The following is a 15,236-nucleotide window of genomic DNA, read 5'->3' as shown; positions in this document are numbered from 1 at the left end:
CAAGTCTGAATGGGGATGTCCTGCTTTATTTGTAAAGAAGAAGAAAGAGGGCACGTTGAGAATGTGCGTAGATTATAGGCCACTCAATGCTGTGACCATCAAGAATAAATATCCCTTGCCACATATTGATGTTCTATTTGACCAATTATCCAAGGCCAAGGTGTTCTCAAAAATAGATTTGAGATTCGGTTATCATCATATTAAGATTAGGCCACAGGATATACCGAAAACTGCATTTTCCACCAGATACGGGTTGTATGAGTATCTTGTCATGTCTTTTGGCTTGACAAATGCTCCTGCATACTTATATGTTTTTGATGAATACAGTTTTCATGCTAGAATTGGATAAGTTTGTAGTAGTGTTCATCGATGACATTCTGGTGTACTCCGAGAACGAGAAAGATCATGAAGAGCATCTGAGAACTGTCTTGACCAGACTTAGAGATCATCAATTGTATGCGAAGTTTAGCAAATGCGAATTCTGGTTGAAGGAAGTTCCTTTCCTTGGTCACATTCTGTCAGAGAATGGAGTCTCAGTCGATCCAAGTAAGGTGCAAGAAGTTATGAATTGGAAAGCACCGACCACAGTTCCTGAGATTAGAAGTTTCTTAGGATTAGCCAGTTATTACCATCGCTTTATACCAGACTTTTCAAAGATCGCCAAACCAATGACAAGTCTCCTGCAGAAAGATCACAAGTTTGTGTGGACAGAGGAGTGTGAAGCAGCTTTCCACACTTTGCGGAAACTGTTGACCACTGCTCCTGTTCTAGCACAACCAGATATCGAGAAACCATTTGATGTGTTTTGCGACGCATCGAAGACTGGATTGGGCTGTGTTCTTATGCAAGAAAGGAGAGTCATTGCTTATGCATCACGACAATTGAGAAAGCACGAGGTCAACTATCCAACACATGATCTTGAACTTGCTGCAGTTGTGCACGCCCTAAAAATTTGGAGACATTATCTACTTGGTAATGTGTGCAATATTTTCACGGATCACAAGAGTCTTAAGTATATCTTTACCCAACCGGAGCTAAACATGAGACAGCGCAGATGGTTGGAATTGATAAAGGATTACAACTTGAATGTGCAATATCATCCTGGTAAAGCCAATGTAGTGGCAGATGCTTTGAGCAGAAAGTCACATTACTTGAATGTGCAGCCATTACTTGAAGATGGGTTCGATCTAATGCATCCTGCTGTGTTACATAGTATTCAGATTAGTTGCTCTTTGGAAAGTAAGATAATAGAAGGCCAGAAAACCGACAAGGGGATATTCCACATCAAAGAGAAAATAAAAGAAAAGTCGTCTCAACACTTTAAAGTGGATGAACAGGGCGTGTTATGGTTTGACAACCGTCTTGTGGTTCCCAAGGATCGAGAGCTTAGGAATAAACTCATGGATGAAGCTCACCTTTCTAAGCTATCTATCCATCCCGGAAGTAGTAAGATGTATCAAGAACTAAGATCTCGCTATTGGTGGACCAAAATGAAGAAAGAAATTACAGCATATGTTGCCAGATGTGACACATGTTGTCGAGTGAAAGCCATTCACATGAAACCTGTCGGTATGTTGCAACCCTTATCAGTCCCTGGTTGGAAGTGGGACGATATAAGCATGGATTTTATCACGGGTTTGCCCACTACTCAAAAAGGACATGATTCGATTTGGGTAATTGTGGACCGTCTTACCAAGACCGCTCATTTCTTGCCGGTCAAAATAGATTATCGACCACCTCAATATGCCGAGAAGTATATCGTGGAAATTGTGAGGTTGCATGGTATACCAAAGACCATAGTATCTGATAGAGGCTCATAGTTCACGGCTCACTTTTAGGAACATTTACACAAAGGCTTAGGAACTAGTTTGATTCGCAGTACCGCTTATCATCCTCAGACAGATGGTCAGACTGAACGAGTGAATGCTATTTTGGAAGATATGTTAAGAGCCTGTGTATTGTCTTCTAAGGGATCATGGGAGTCATGGTTACCGTTAGCTGAGTTTTCTTATAATAATAGTTATCAAGAAAGCATCAAGATGGCCCCATTCGAAGCTTTATATGGCAGAAAATGTAGAACACCATTGAATTGGGTCGAGCCTGGTGATAGAAGATATTATGGCATTGACTTTGTAGAAGAAGCCGAGAAGAAAGTTCATATTATTCAGCAGAATATGAAAGCTGCTCAATCACGTCAGAAAAGCTATGCAGACAAAAGAAGGAGACCCCTTGCGTTTGAAGTTGGTGACTATGTTTATCTGAAAGTCACGCCAATGAAGAAGAAAAGGTTTGGAATCCGAAGAAAGCTTGCCGCAAGATTCGTAGGGCCATACAAGATCTTGGAACAAAAAGGTCTGGTAGCCTACAAGTTGGAGTTACCTGAAACAATGAGTACTATTTTCCCAGTTTTTCATGTATCACATCTCAAGAAATGTTTGCGTGTTCCGAAGGAAAGAATAGAACCTAGAGGTATTCAACTCAAATCAGATTTGGTGTATCGTGAGCAACCAGTCCGAGTGTTAGACACTAAAGAACGTGCTACTCGGAATAGTGTGGTGAGAACATACAAGATACAGTGGGATCATCATAATGAGGGAGATGCAACTTGGGAAATAGGAGAGTATCTACAAAAAGCTTATGAAGAATTTTATAACAAATGGTTCGTAACCCAAATCTCGGGACGAGATTTTTATAAGGGGGGAGGGCTGTAACACCCCAGTGTTATGCCTGCATTTAGTCACTGCAAATCATGCATATCATGCATCATCAAGCATTCTAATCACACATGCCTAATCATGTAAATAACAATTGAAACACTCCTTCGAAACATTTGAAACATGCGTGAAACCTAAATGATGCATACACCTGTTTAAGAATTGTTTTGTCCTGAATTTTTCTTGCTAGGTTAGTAAAACATGTTTGGCTACTATTGTAAATCATCTAGCAATGTTTAGTTCAATTTTTGGAGCAATGTTTGTATTCAAATTAATTCAAAATTTGGCTTCAAAAATAAATTCCAAAAATTAGGGTTTTGAGCTAAACATGGACTTTGATGCTACAATTCAAAATCTAGAAAGAATTTGGCTTTGGTCATAAAAGCAAAGTTGTAGAGAATTAAATTCTAAACAACTTTCATTTTTGGTACATTTTCAAAAGAGGTCATTTTCTTGCTCAAAATGATATTTGAAAGATGGCATTTAAAAATTCCTTGAAAATTTTTAATTGGAAAAGGATTTTTCCTCCTTCGCGGGCCGCCGCCTCGCTTCTGGCCCGCCTGCCGAAGCCGGCCCAGCGAGCCTTCCGCAGCGCCGCACGCCTCGCCTTGGCCCAGCCCAGCCCCGTGCCGTGCCAGCCCGGCCTGCCTCCGCGCGCTGGCCCTTCTCCCGCGCGCCGCACCGTTCGCCGCGCCACGCTCCCGACCGCGTCAGGCGACGCCCGCCGCGTGGCCGCCTTGTGCTGGCAACGCACGCCGCGCGGCAGCCACAGCCTGCGGCCGCTCCCACGCGCCCGCCTACATCTGCTGCCCTCGCTGCGCACCTCATTTCGCACTCCCGCTCTCTCAGGCGCAGCAACAGCAGCAGCGCGCGCCCGTGCTGCCGAGCTCGCCGACACGCTCCGCCGGCGTCAAGCTCCCGCACCACCGCGCCATTCCCCGATTCCTCTCGCCCGCAACTCCGCCTCGCCTTCCCTCAAGTCGCGCTCACGCTTGCGCCGCCTTCCGAACTCAGGTTGAGCCTCCTCGAGCCTCGCCACCGACGGCCATGGCGCCGCCGTGCTCGGCCGCCATGGAAGTCGTCTTCCTTCTCTTCTCTAGCCTCGCCTAGCTACCCTACCGTGCTCGCCGTCTTCTCGCACATCCCATGCGCTTGCTTGCTTGCCCTGCCGTGGCCGGAGATGGCCGCCGGTCGCTGGCCGAGCCGCGCCGCCGCGTAGTCTCGGCGCCGGCGTGTCCCCTTCTCTTCGGCCGAGCTGGGCCAAAGCGGCCGTGGGCCGAAGCCCCTGCCAGGCCGCCGCTCGCCCCTTCGCTCGGACTGAGTAGGCCGGTTGTGGCCGTGGGCCAGTTCGTTTCCACGGGCCGGCCCAGTAGGAGTAGAAATAATTCGTTTTCAATTTCTCTTTATTATTTGAAAATAGAAATGGTTTGGAAAATGTTTGGGTGCTCAAATTTGCTCCAAATTTGTTGAAACAAATTTTGCTAGGTTCCTTATCACCAGATCTACTTAGGAAAATTATTGCATGTCATTTTTGGGATACTTTTCTGTAGGATTTTATTTAATCATGGATATTGCTGATAACTTGAAAAATATGTAGAAAAATCTATAGTCTGCAGAAAAATATTATTTCAAGTTTGTTAACCTTCTTATGTCATGTACTTCCTAGGAAAAATATGTTTCATACATGTGCTATGGAAAACTTTGGAGGTGTAGTTCAAGTACCTTTAATGGCTGATTTTTGTTATTTTTGCTAGAGAGCAAACTTTGTATAAAACATGCATGTGATAATTTTTGTACAGTCATTGTATGCCATGAAGAACCTAGGAAAAATACTAACTCTATGGTTTGACACTTTTCACAGTACAAAGTATTTTCATGTATAAAATCATGTCATAGCTTGTTATTTTTGTGTAGGCTAATCCACTCATTCAAACACCATAAAAATCTGATGGTAGTCTAATTAGAGTAGTACCATGCTACTATAATTTTCTCAGATTTTTATAAGCACCAGAAATAGAGATTGCTGTTGTAGCCCTAATTAAAAAGGAAATAAAATAGTCCTCTTTAATACAAGGTTAGTTAATAATAATAGCTTTGGTGTATCTTTGAAGCATTTGAGAAGGTGTGTTGACTTAAACGTATTAGTAGTAGAAGATAATGCAGTAGATGACATGTGCTTGTAGTATAATTTCTTGGATGATGTTGACTACCTTGCATTTAAACATATCCATTGCATTCATCTCCTTCGATGCACCGTTTGCATAATCACTTACGCGCATTGCATCATACAGGATCGCAAACCGAGAACCCAGTCGTCATACCCGAGGAGCCCGAGGAGCAGTTCGAGGTACAGCCGTAGGAAGTGCCAGAAGCCGACGAGGAGGACGTTGAGGAACTTCCGAAGTGCCCAGATCACCGTCCGAGCTCCTTCGAGAGAGGCAAGCCCCGGAGCATTTTCTCCCGGTTTGCAATTATTTAATTAAATGCTTTACTTTAATTGATGCATTACGTTCAGGAGTTGTTTGCAACCATTACTGCATTATACCTTGTTTCCCTTTGTTATACTATATCCTTGTTACCCTGGTATCCGCAGTTGAGTCAATGCTTAGCTGGCTTAGACCGGTAGAAGTCGGGTGATTTCCTGTCACCTGTGAGCTATAGGTGGTTACCTAGATCGGCTTGGATGACTATGAAGTCATGGTATAACTAAGTGTTAAATGAAGTTGAGACCGGACGGAGACTTGCAGAGTTTTGAACTGTAGTGTTTTCCGTCTGTGTCGATTAAGGACCGGCCGTTGTTGGGCCTCGAGTCATGTTGAACGCATGCCTTACATTTAGCTGGCCGGATAAAGTACCTTCCGACCGCGAAGCTGGGAGATTTTTCGGGCCGAGTAGATTGCCCGCAACGCACTGTGCCGGAGCAGGTGTGGTAGGACACGGGGGCGGGATGATAAGACCAAAGTGCAGTCGGTCGGCCCCCGGGTACATGTGGTTCCTGGCAAACTCGAGATTCCTGGAAAGTTGACTCGGTGATCAATATCTCACTTTAGCGGGTGAATGAGGTTTGTGTAAGGAATAAATCACCAGCTGGTTAGGAATCGATTCGAATCGCCATCGCTCCTGGATAGTGAGCACTTGACTTGAGTTACTTCATCGTAGTAAATGTTTATGGAACACTTGGACAGTTATAATGAATATGACAGTATGGAAGTTGGTTTGAAATCCTTCGTGATTTCACGGACTACCGGGTTATAGGGCTTAAGTTTGCTAAATCGTCTGCTCTGGCGGATGATTTTCTTATTTAATTTCGTATAATTGGTCGGTTCTATTATAGCATTCCTGAGCAAAGTATTGGGACCTTGATTGCAAGGGTTGTCCACATATGAGAAGGAGTATATGGCTATCTTGTTGGCCCTAGAACACTGGCACAGTTATCTGCAACACGCTGAGTTTCAGATCATCACCGACCATCGTAGCTTGGTGCAGTTGACTGACCAAAGGCTTCACACATCCTGGCAGCAAAAGGTCTTCACCAAGCTCATCGGTCTCCAGTACCAGATTGTCTACCACAAGGGCACGGATAATGGAGCGGTTGATGCACTCTCCCGTTGTCCTTCCACTCAATTGACCGCGATGTCAGTTTGTCAGCCTCAGTGGTTGGAGGCCATGGTGGACTCATACTCTCATGATGCACGAACCCAAGAATTACTTGCCAAGATGGTTGTGACCCCAGATTCAGTCCCCAACTTTACCCTTCGCGATGGGCTGCTGCGCTACAAATGCCGTATTTGGGTGGGTGCTGATTCTGAATTGCAACATCGACTGATTGCAGCGGTGCACTCGACTGCGGTTGGTGGGCATTCCGGTATCTCAGTCACTTATCACCGATTGAAGCAAATCTTTGCATGGACCGGCATGAAGTCGACAGTACAGTCTTTTGTAGCATCTTGTGCGGTCTACCAACAAGCTAAACCTGACCATTCCAAGCTGCCTGGCTTGCTCCAGCCGCTGCCTGTACCAGACAACGCATGGTCTGTGGTATCCATGGATTTTATTGAAGGGCTTCCATCCTCCTAGGGTTTTACTTGCATCATGGTGATCGTCGATCTTTTTTCCAAGTATGCTCATTTTCTGCCTCTTAAGCATCCTTTCACTGCAAGATCGGTGGCTCAGTCGTTTATCTCTCAAGTGTATAAGTTGCACGGGATGCCACAAGCTATTGTATCGGATCGAGACAGAGTTTTTACAAGTCATTTCTGGCGACAGCTGTTTTAGTTAGCTGGAGTTGAGCTGCGGATGAGTGCCGCTTATCATCCGCAAACGGATGGGCAAACTGAAAGAGTCAATCAATGTCTGGAGACGTTCCTGCGTTGCTTTGTGCATGCTTGCCCTCATCAGTGGCGACGGTGGCTGGATCAAGCTGAATTTTGGTATAACACCAATTGGCATTCCGCTTTGGGATGTTCTCCTTTTGAGGTCTTGTATGGTCATGCTCCACGCCACTTTGGCGTTCCATCTCCTTCAGGTACAACAGTTCCTGACTTGGATGCGTGGCTGACTGACCGGGCTTTGATGTCTGAGGTGATCCATCTCCATCTGAATCGCGCTAAGCAACGTATGAAGAAACAAGCTGATGAGCATCGATCTGAGCGCCAGTTTCAGATTGGTGATCTGGTCTTCGTCAAACTCCAGCCATATGTTCAGTCTTCCTTGGCTCGACGCGGCAGTCAGAAGCTGGCCTTCAATTTTTTCAGACCATTCCATATACTAGCTCGTGTGGGGGCTGTGGCTTACAAATTGGAGCTATCGGTTTCTTCTTCGGTGCACCTGGTATTCCATGTGTCACAGCTCAAGCAGTCGGTGGGAGCTCATCATTCTGTCACCAGTCATCCACCATCAGAGGCCGTCCTTTGGAGTGTGCCTGAGAAGATTCTTCAGACAAGATCAATCACCAAGGGTACGCGTTCTATCACTCAAGGTTTCATTCAATGGTCTAATCTGTCAAAGTCTCTTGCTACTTGGGAAGATTTGGAGTTCCTTCGGCAGTAGTTTCCCCGCGCCGCCGTCTGGAACCGGCTCGGCACGCAAGGAAGGGGGGATGTTGCGCCTGGGCCTTCTACTGTGACGGGTCCGACATCGGAAGCACGTGATGGGCTGAAGCCATGATGGAAGAATGGGCCGTAGCTACGCAGGTCCGATCGGGCCAGACTTCCCAATAGGCGCATCGCGGGCGACGATTGGGCCAAGGCGTGATTGCGGCGTCGTATATACAGAATGGTTGCGAGATGAGAGGGCATGAATGATTATTGTAAACCTTGCTTCCGCCTGCAACTTCCTTTGAACCCGGCCTCCTGCTTGCTGCCTTCCTCTGCTTCCATCCCTGCTACTCGCCTAAACTCCGCTACTACTACTCTGAATGTTGAGATTTATCTGAGTTCGTAACACTAGCATGCCCATTCCATACCTCTTCACGTTGTTCCAATACATTTCCCATTTCCTATCACAATCCCAATCCAAACTAGCCCCAAGTGGTTGTTTCTGCTTATAATCATCCGCGCACAGAGAAATTTTTATTCTTAATTCTTAATTGTGCTAGTTTAAAGTTCTAAAGTGGAGATCAGAAAAATAAAAAATTCTCGAAGTGTTTTGTGAGTCTCACATTTTTTTCTCTGAGAGTTTTGATTATATAAACATAAAACAAACGATAATGTTGTGGGTAAGACGTCTGATCATTCGGACGCCCACATTGGTGGACTGTCGACGAAATATAGTCAGCAGTCTACCAAGGGGTATGTCCATGGTAGTAGATGAATCGGTAGAGGTGTGCGAGATACGAAGTAGATGGTAATACAAGCACGGAGACACAAGATTTAGACAGGTTCGGCCGTCAGTATGACGTAATACCTACATCATGTGTTTCGATGTATTGCACTGAGATATGTGTAGATGCCCACTAGGGGACCCCTGCCTCTCTTTATATGCTCTGGAGGGGTAGGGTTACAAGAAAAATATTCTATTTGGTATTATACAATAAATCATATTTTCTTGTAGCATTGCGGTGCACGCCTTGATCTTGTAGGCTGGGCCACCTTTGGGGTGTGGCCCATGTCTTGTCTTGTGGGTACCGGGGGTATATCCCCCACATGGACCTTGCCCACCCGAACGGCCCATTATCAATGGCACGGTCGCTTGTGTTACTAAAACAATAAAAAAATATGCGCTCACTTCCTCTCGAGACGTTGTGGTCGCACCTATTCTTGAATCGCCGTTGCACCCGCACTTCGCCTCACTGCCGCCGTCTTTCCCCATCGCCCGCTCCCTCCCACGACGCGCACGCCCGCCCATGACGCTAGCTCCCCATTCCTAGGTCGTGCTCCGTCCTGCGCCACGCCGCGCCTCATCTCCTCTCCCACACATATACACTACCGTGTCCGTCCCCCCACCCATTGTAGCCGGGGGCAGACGACTCCCATGGGGTATGTGCCGTTGGCGGTGGCGAGGATGCTAGAGTAGCCCACGGTGTCGGTGGTGCCCTGGGAGACGGCGCTCCTCGGCCCCCTGCTCGGTTGGGCCTCGCGGTTCACCACCACAACACCTTCGCCAGGGCGGCCTCCATCCGCTCCCTGTCCTCCTCGTTGATCTACCGCAGTTCACCATCAGGTAGGTCATGGCCGCACGGCGATGCTATGTTTTAAGTGTTTCTGGACGTTTTTTCAACATATTGCAAGCCTGTGTTTCAAGTGTTCCAGTTGTTTCAAATGTATGTTTCAATTGTTTTCATGCAGATGTTGCAAAAGTGGATCGGGACGTTGCAATAGTTGTACATGTATGTTGCAAGTGTCTATCCCAATGTTTCATCTATGTCTTGTACACGTATGTTATAAGTGTTTCAGACGCATGTCTCAAGTGTTTCATCTGTGTTCTTTTTTATGTTTGTTGCATCTGAATGTTTCAAAAGTAGATCAAGATGTTGTACATGTTGCAATGGTGTTTCAACTATATGTCCCAAATGTTTTATCTGTTTTAGATATACGTTGTAAATGTTTTATTTGGATATTGTAAAAGTAGATCTGGTGTTTGAATGTTGTAATTGGATGTTGCAAAAGTGAATCCAGTGTTTAAATATTGTAGTTGGACCTACCTGCCTCGCCACCTGCTTTTGCAGCTGCTGGGCTCGCGTGCATGCCCGTAAAGATGGCAACGGGGACCCGATCCCCGATTCCCCGCAGGGAATTCTTCCATTAGGGGATGGGGATGGTGGAGAATTGATCCCCACGGGGATGGAATTGGTGGAATTGTTGTCCCCGTCGGGGATGGCGGGGACGGGGATGGTACCCTAGTCCCCGACCCCGATCCCCGCATCCCCGCCCCGTGAAGCAGCATCATCGAATCGCAGTAGCCAGGGGCGCAAGGCCCATGTAAGAAAAGGCCCATTAGCCCCGAAGTATATATATACGCAAGACTATGTTGCTAGATTGATTAGACTAATGAGTATCACATGATTTATGAATCTGTGATCTTTTATGAATCTATGAACCTTGCTGCTAGATTTATGCATGTGTGAATCTGTCAACCTTACAAGATTTATGCATGTGTATGTTGTTGTATCGGGGACGGGGATCCCCGCGGGGACGAAATCCCCGCCGGGGATCGAGGATGGGGAAAGAAAGCTCCCCGTGGTTGTTCATGGGGACGGGGCCGGAGAAAATTCCCCCCGCGGGGACGGGAATGGTGGCTTATCCTCCGACGGGAAATTCCCCGTTGCCATCTTTACATGCCCGTGGGGCGTGAGCGGCAGGCGCGGAGAGCGGACGCAGATGGAAACACGGCCCCGCGTGGGCACGCGCATGCACGAGAAACTTAGCGACGTGGGCCTCCACGGGAAGTTGGCGCTGACGTGCGGGCGGTGTGTGAGCAGGTGCAGTAGGCGCGAGTGCCCGGGATCGGACGTCCGGGCCCTCCTTAAAACAAAGAACCCTTGTTTCCGGCGGCCATCAACACGTGCAGGGGCCGGGCCGGCTAGAACGATAAAGATCTAAGTGGATCAAAGGCCCAGCTCAATTACTGGGCCACGTTAGCGTCGCTCGCTCGAGTCGGCGGCCCCATTGGATCCATTAAATCCAACACGCGGGTTCATCCAGTTCCGGACCCGGATCAGATCTGCCGTGCCTGACACACCACACACAAGAAAAATGAGAAACCGAGCCGAGTCGACCGTTGCTCCGAAGAAGCCGTTGCGCCGGCACGCCGCTTCAAATTTCGAACCCCTCGTCGGGCCACCGTATAACACCGATCCCAACCCACGAAGCCAACCAACCAGCAGCCGACGAGCCCATGGACGACAGGAGGGAGATGGATCCGGCGGCGGGGGCGCCCAGGAGGGCGGCCACCGCCAGCGGGACGCCCACCGTGTCGCGCGGCTCCAGCATGCCTTCCTCGTGCTCCTCCAACTCCAACACGTCCGCTTCCGCCTCCGCCTCCGCCTCCGCTTCCACGGGGACGCCGCCGTCCGCCGTCGTGCAGTGGGCGGCGCGCGCGGGCGCGGGGGACAGCTGCTACTACCCCGGGTGCCGCAAGGACGCCAACTGCGCCTGCGAGATATGCCTCGCCAGCATCGACGCCACGCGGGATCTGGTGCGCGCGCCCGAGGCGGCCTCCGCGCGCAGGTTCTTCGCCGCCGCCGCCGCCGCCTCCAGGGACCGGAGGCCAGCGCTCTTCTTCCGCGACCGCGCCCCCGCGGGGGCGGGGACGGGGTCCGACTCCACCGAGCCGCCGTGGACGCCGCCGATGCGGTCTACGGCCAAATCCAGGCGGGCGCCGGGGCGGGAGCCGGCCCCGGCCGGGGCCCGCGCGGCGAGGGGCGGTGCTTGGTCGCACGACTGGCCGCTGTACGCGGCCACGGTTCTTGGGTTCTTGCTCCTGCTGTGGGTGGACACGGGGCTCGTCCCGGAGGCCGCGGCCAGGGGGTTCGGGCCCAAGCTATCGCCGGAAGCCGTGGCGCAGGTTGGGGCCGATGCGCGCCTCGCGCCTGGCGGCCTGGAACATAAGCTGCGCGTCCTGGAGCGCAGGGCCCGCCAGCTTGTCGGTGGTGAGGGGATCGCCAATTGCAGCTCGCGAGACTCCGTCTGGCGATTCCACCAGGTTCGCCATTCTTGCGGTTCTTGCCCTTTCTCGTTCGTTCTTGATTAGGGCGCACAGATGTTCATCAACGACTAATTTTTTTGCAATCTGTCTATGCAGAATGATCAGCAGGTGTTCCACTGGCGCTGCACTATGTACAAGTCCGTGGCGGAGGAGGTCAGCGTCTGGGGGAGCCCTCTACGCACCTCCGGTCTCCTCCCAAGAGCGCTCTCGGCGCGGCACCTCACCCTCCTCTCCGGCGAGATCACTGAGGTAACTAACCGCCAAGAACCTGCCCCTTCCTCGCCGTAACTAAGCACTGTGCCAGCTCGCTGAAACTCCCCCTGCGTGTCTCTCTTTTGCGTGCAGTGGTCCGACGGGAGGGTGTGGCCAACGGTGCGGGCGAGCAACGGCAGCTCCTGGGCCCACCGGAGGCACAGCGCGGCGGCGGTGCGGCTGGAACCGGAGACGTGGGTGCTGGAGTACCAGAGGAGCGCGCTGTTCGAGGGCACACGCCTGCTACCGTCCGCCGCGGAGCTGATCGCGTCCAGGTGCTCGACGATGGCGCGGCGAGCGCGGCGCAGGCTGCAGGGTAGGCGGCGGCTTTTCGGTGGTGTGCAGGCGAATCCGACCTGAATCGGGCTCGACGGAGATCAAATTGCTCTCTTGCAGCGAAATGTAGGCGGACGCTGGAATTATTTTAATCCTGTTATTAGGATCATAAACAAAGTTATGGCACAACAGCGTTTCGTGCAAGGGGGTCTAGGTTCCCCCCACGTCTTGCAGGAACGGAATCATTTCCTGTTATGTTTTTTTGTTCGCGCGCCTATCATCTGTGTTGAACCAGAGTTCTGGCAGAGCAAATAACATCATTTGGCGCAGGGCCCTAATACCCCTGTGCGATTCTCCCTAGTCCTTCAGGAATTAAATCGTTCCTGTCAAAGTGTGCGATTCTCCCTAGTCCTTCAGGAATTAAATCGTTCCTGTCAAAGTGTCTAGCTTGTGTCGAGTCCCCAGGTAGCAGAAATAACCGAATTTGTTAACCATTCGTCTAGCTTTTTCAGTCCCAGTTAGCAGGAATAATCGAATTTGTTAACTATTCGTCTGGGTTACTGCACGATCACAATGTTTCCACTGACGTCTCAACCACAAAAAACTGTACGATCGAAATTGGTGGGGGTGGTTCGGCAGCAAGCTGTTGCTGCTGCACCTACGGTGTTTTGCAGAGAGGAAAAAAGAGCAGCTGCAGCAACAGCTGCTGGCTGCTGCCTTTAGCTCAAGCTAACACCGAAAATGTTTCTATTGACAATTTCTATTAACAATTCGCACATTCCATAATCCAACAATTCCAAACATCACTAAGGCTTCTTTGGATTGGGGGATTTTTTTTCATGTTTCCTAAGTTTTTCCTATGAAATTCCTGTATAGTTCTTATGAAATTCATACATTCTAAAAGAGAGCCTAAATCATAAGTATCCAGCTCAGGCATTTGCTCTGAGGAAGTATTGCAGCAACCTGTTAATGCACATTTTATAAATTATATGGTCGACAAAACACAGGTTAGACAAGTCTAACATAATTATCGCCTGAATCCACAGCAGATTATATGGTTCAGATTCGGTCCATTCAGAATGTCACATTTAACGACTCTTAATACAAGCAGGTTCATAGAAAACCTGCGCATCCACAGCACTTACTGGTTAAGTCCAAACCAGACTTATGGGTAACCCGTTGGTAGGATGTACAACCCATACAACTACAACAGCTACAACAGCACAGCCAAGTTTGATTCTATGGTAAACTACCCATAGTTAAGTTCCAAGCAAGTCTGATATTAGAACTACTTATCAGCAGGTAACCCGAACAGCTCCTTGATGACGCTTTGTGGTGCTTTCGCAAATCCACCAGCAACTTTCAGCATGGACTTAAATTTCTCCTCCTCGCGCTTGATTTGGTCCACATGGCGTAGAACATTAGCGAGCATTGCGCCATAATTTGAAGCATCAGACAAGGGCATGGGATCTGCAAGCTGAGCCCTTTCAGTATCAAGCTGCCTGTACAGACAGAGGATGCGGTCTTTCTGAGCGTAAAGCTTCTGCTCTGCCAAGTTATATTCCATTTCCTGAGATTTCTTCAGTTCTTGAAGAGCAAGATCTATCTCATCCTCAAATTTGGCAGACGCAACATTCTGGTCTCCAGTAATGAACACTGGAAGATTTTCTATATCTGTTTCAAAGTCATTATCACCCAGTGGATCTATCAGATCAGGATGCCCTGTAAGTGCACCCGCTTCAGGAACTTGCTGAGCCCCAAGCACAGTCACACCACTGGTAGGTGGGGAATTCTCTCCTGCATTAAATACCAAGAAAATAACCCAATTATGAACACAGAAGAAATTGAACAACATATCCCAATGCCAATACACTAGTTATCCAACTTTATGTCATAACTTAAATTAATAGCAAATATTGTTAGTCGCTGAATTCTCACTCTTGGTAGTAGGAGAATTCTTACTCTCATCGAGAGAGGATGACACTAGGAGTTGGGGCAATTTTCTTGTCTATTTTTTCCCCCCCTCCCCTGGTCAATGGCGGTGAGTTGATTGACCAAGGCCTTCCCTTACGACGATGGAATTTCTTCCATCGGCAAGAGTACCTTTGTTTGTCTCCTTCAACTTTAATGAAAAGCCTAGTCTCTCGATACTAACTAATTAGTTAGGAGAGGTGCTTACTTTTGTAGTTAAGGATTCATACCCCATCCCATTCCTTTTTCTTTTCAAAGAAAACCTTACCATTTTCGTTTTGGGCCGCTGTTACCATTTCCATTTCCGGAACCTAAACCTAACTAATACTTAGTTGTTTCCATTTCCTCATCTGGTGATAGATCCTCATCTTCTTCTGGCTCAAATCCCTTTTTCATATCCAGGGCAGGCTTTAGGTACGCTTTAGTTTGAAATCATTAAAGATATGCTCGACCTCGTTTATGTCCATGGTACCATCGTACGTACCTTCTACTATCAACCAGATGAGATAGGGCTTTGAAAGGTCAGAGTCAGTCTCCTCTTTCTTTTAGGTCGTTTAGCAGTTCCCCAACCAGCTTTCTCCCCGAGAAAGCCTTCCTGAGATTAAAAGAAAAAGGTTTGAAGGTTGATCTCTGGGATCAGTGATAGTTCGGAACCAGCAAAGGGAGGCTGAAAAGCCGTAGTGCTAACGCACGCCCTGTAGTTTTGAAGCAGGCTTCGACAGCTGCGAGCTCCGCGTCGAAAAGCGAAGCGAGCCGCGCTAGCGCGCTACTCTTCCTTTATGAGCGAGACTCTATCCAAATCTACTGATCTAAGAACTCCGCGAGCGAACTGAGCGAGCCATGAGGCGCCTATCGGCAAGGCTTGGAAAAGCCTTAAGT

At 48.6% G+C, this 15,236-nt stretch overlaps 3 protein-coding genes across 4 annotated transcripts in view; 2 read left to right on the top strand and 1 right to left on the bottom strand.

Annotated features, from left to right (window-relative positions):
* Positions 1–10,902: 10,902 nt before the first annotated feature.
* Positions 10,903–12,712, top strand: LOC136518571 (uncharacterized). The gene is made up of 3 exons (XM_066512243.1): positions 10,903–11,855; positions 11,955–12,107; positions 12,204–12,712. The coding sequence occupies exons 1-3, from the start codon at positions 11,049–11,051 to the stop codon at positions 12,468–12,470; spliced, it is 1,227 nt and encodes a 408-aa protein (XP_066368340.1). The 5' UTR covers positions 10,903–11,048; the 3' UTR covers positions 12,471–12,712.
* Positions 12,713–13,401: 689 nt separating this feature from the next.
* Positions 13,402–15,236, bottom strand: part of LOC136518546 (uncharacterized) — a 39,302-nt gene continuing 37,467 nt past the window's right edge. For both annotated transcript variants that reach the window (XM_066512225.1, XM_066512230.1), the window contains one exon: positions 13,402–14,183. In XM_066512225.1, coding sequence (XP_066368322.1) covers positions 13,675–14,183 — 509 coding nt within the window. In that variant the 3' untranslated portion in view covers positions 13,402–13,674. The remainder of the gene's footprint in view (positions 14,184–15,236) is intronic.
* Positions 14,427–15,236, top strand: part of LOC136518562 (uncharacterized) — a 3,958-nt gene continuing 3,148 nt past the window's right edge. Inside the window, exon 1 of the mRNA XM_066512236.1 lies at positions 14,427–15,236. This exon is cut by the window's right edge and continues 3,148 nt beyond it. The gene's annotated coding sequence lies outside the window, so the exon portion shown is untranslated.

This window comes from Miscanthus floridulus, chromosome 2, assembly GCF_019320115.1.
Source record: "Miscanthus floridulus cultivar M001 chromosome 2, ASM1932011v1, whole genome shotgun sequence".
Taxonomy (NCBI): Eukaryota; Viridiplantae; Streptophyta; class Magnoliopsida; order Poales; family Poaceae; genus Miscanthus; species Miscanthus floridulus.
The sequence above is the reverse complement of the archived record's forward strand: the minus strand, read 5'-3'. Positions and strand labels throughout refer to the sequence as shown.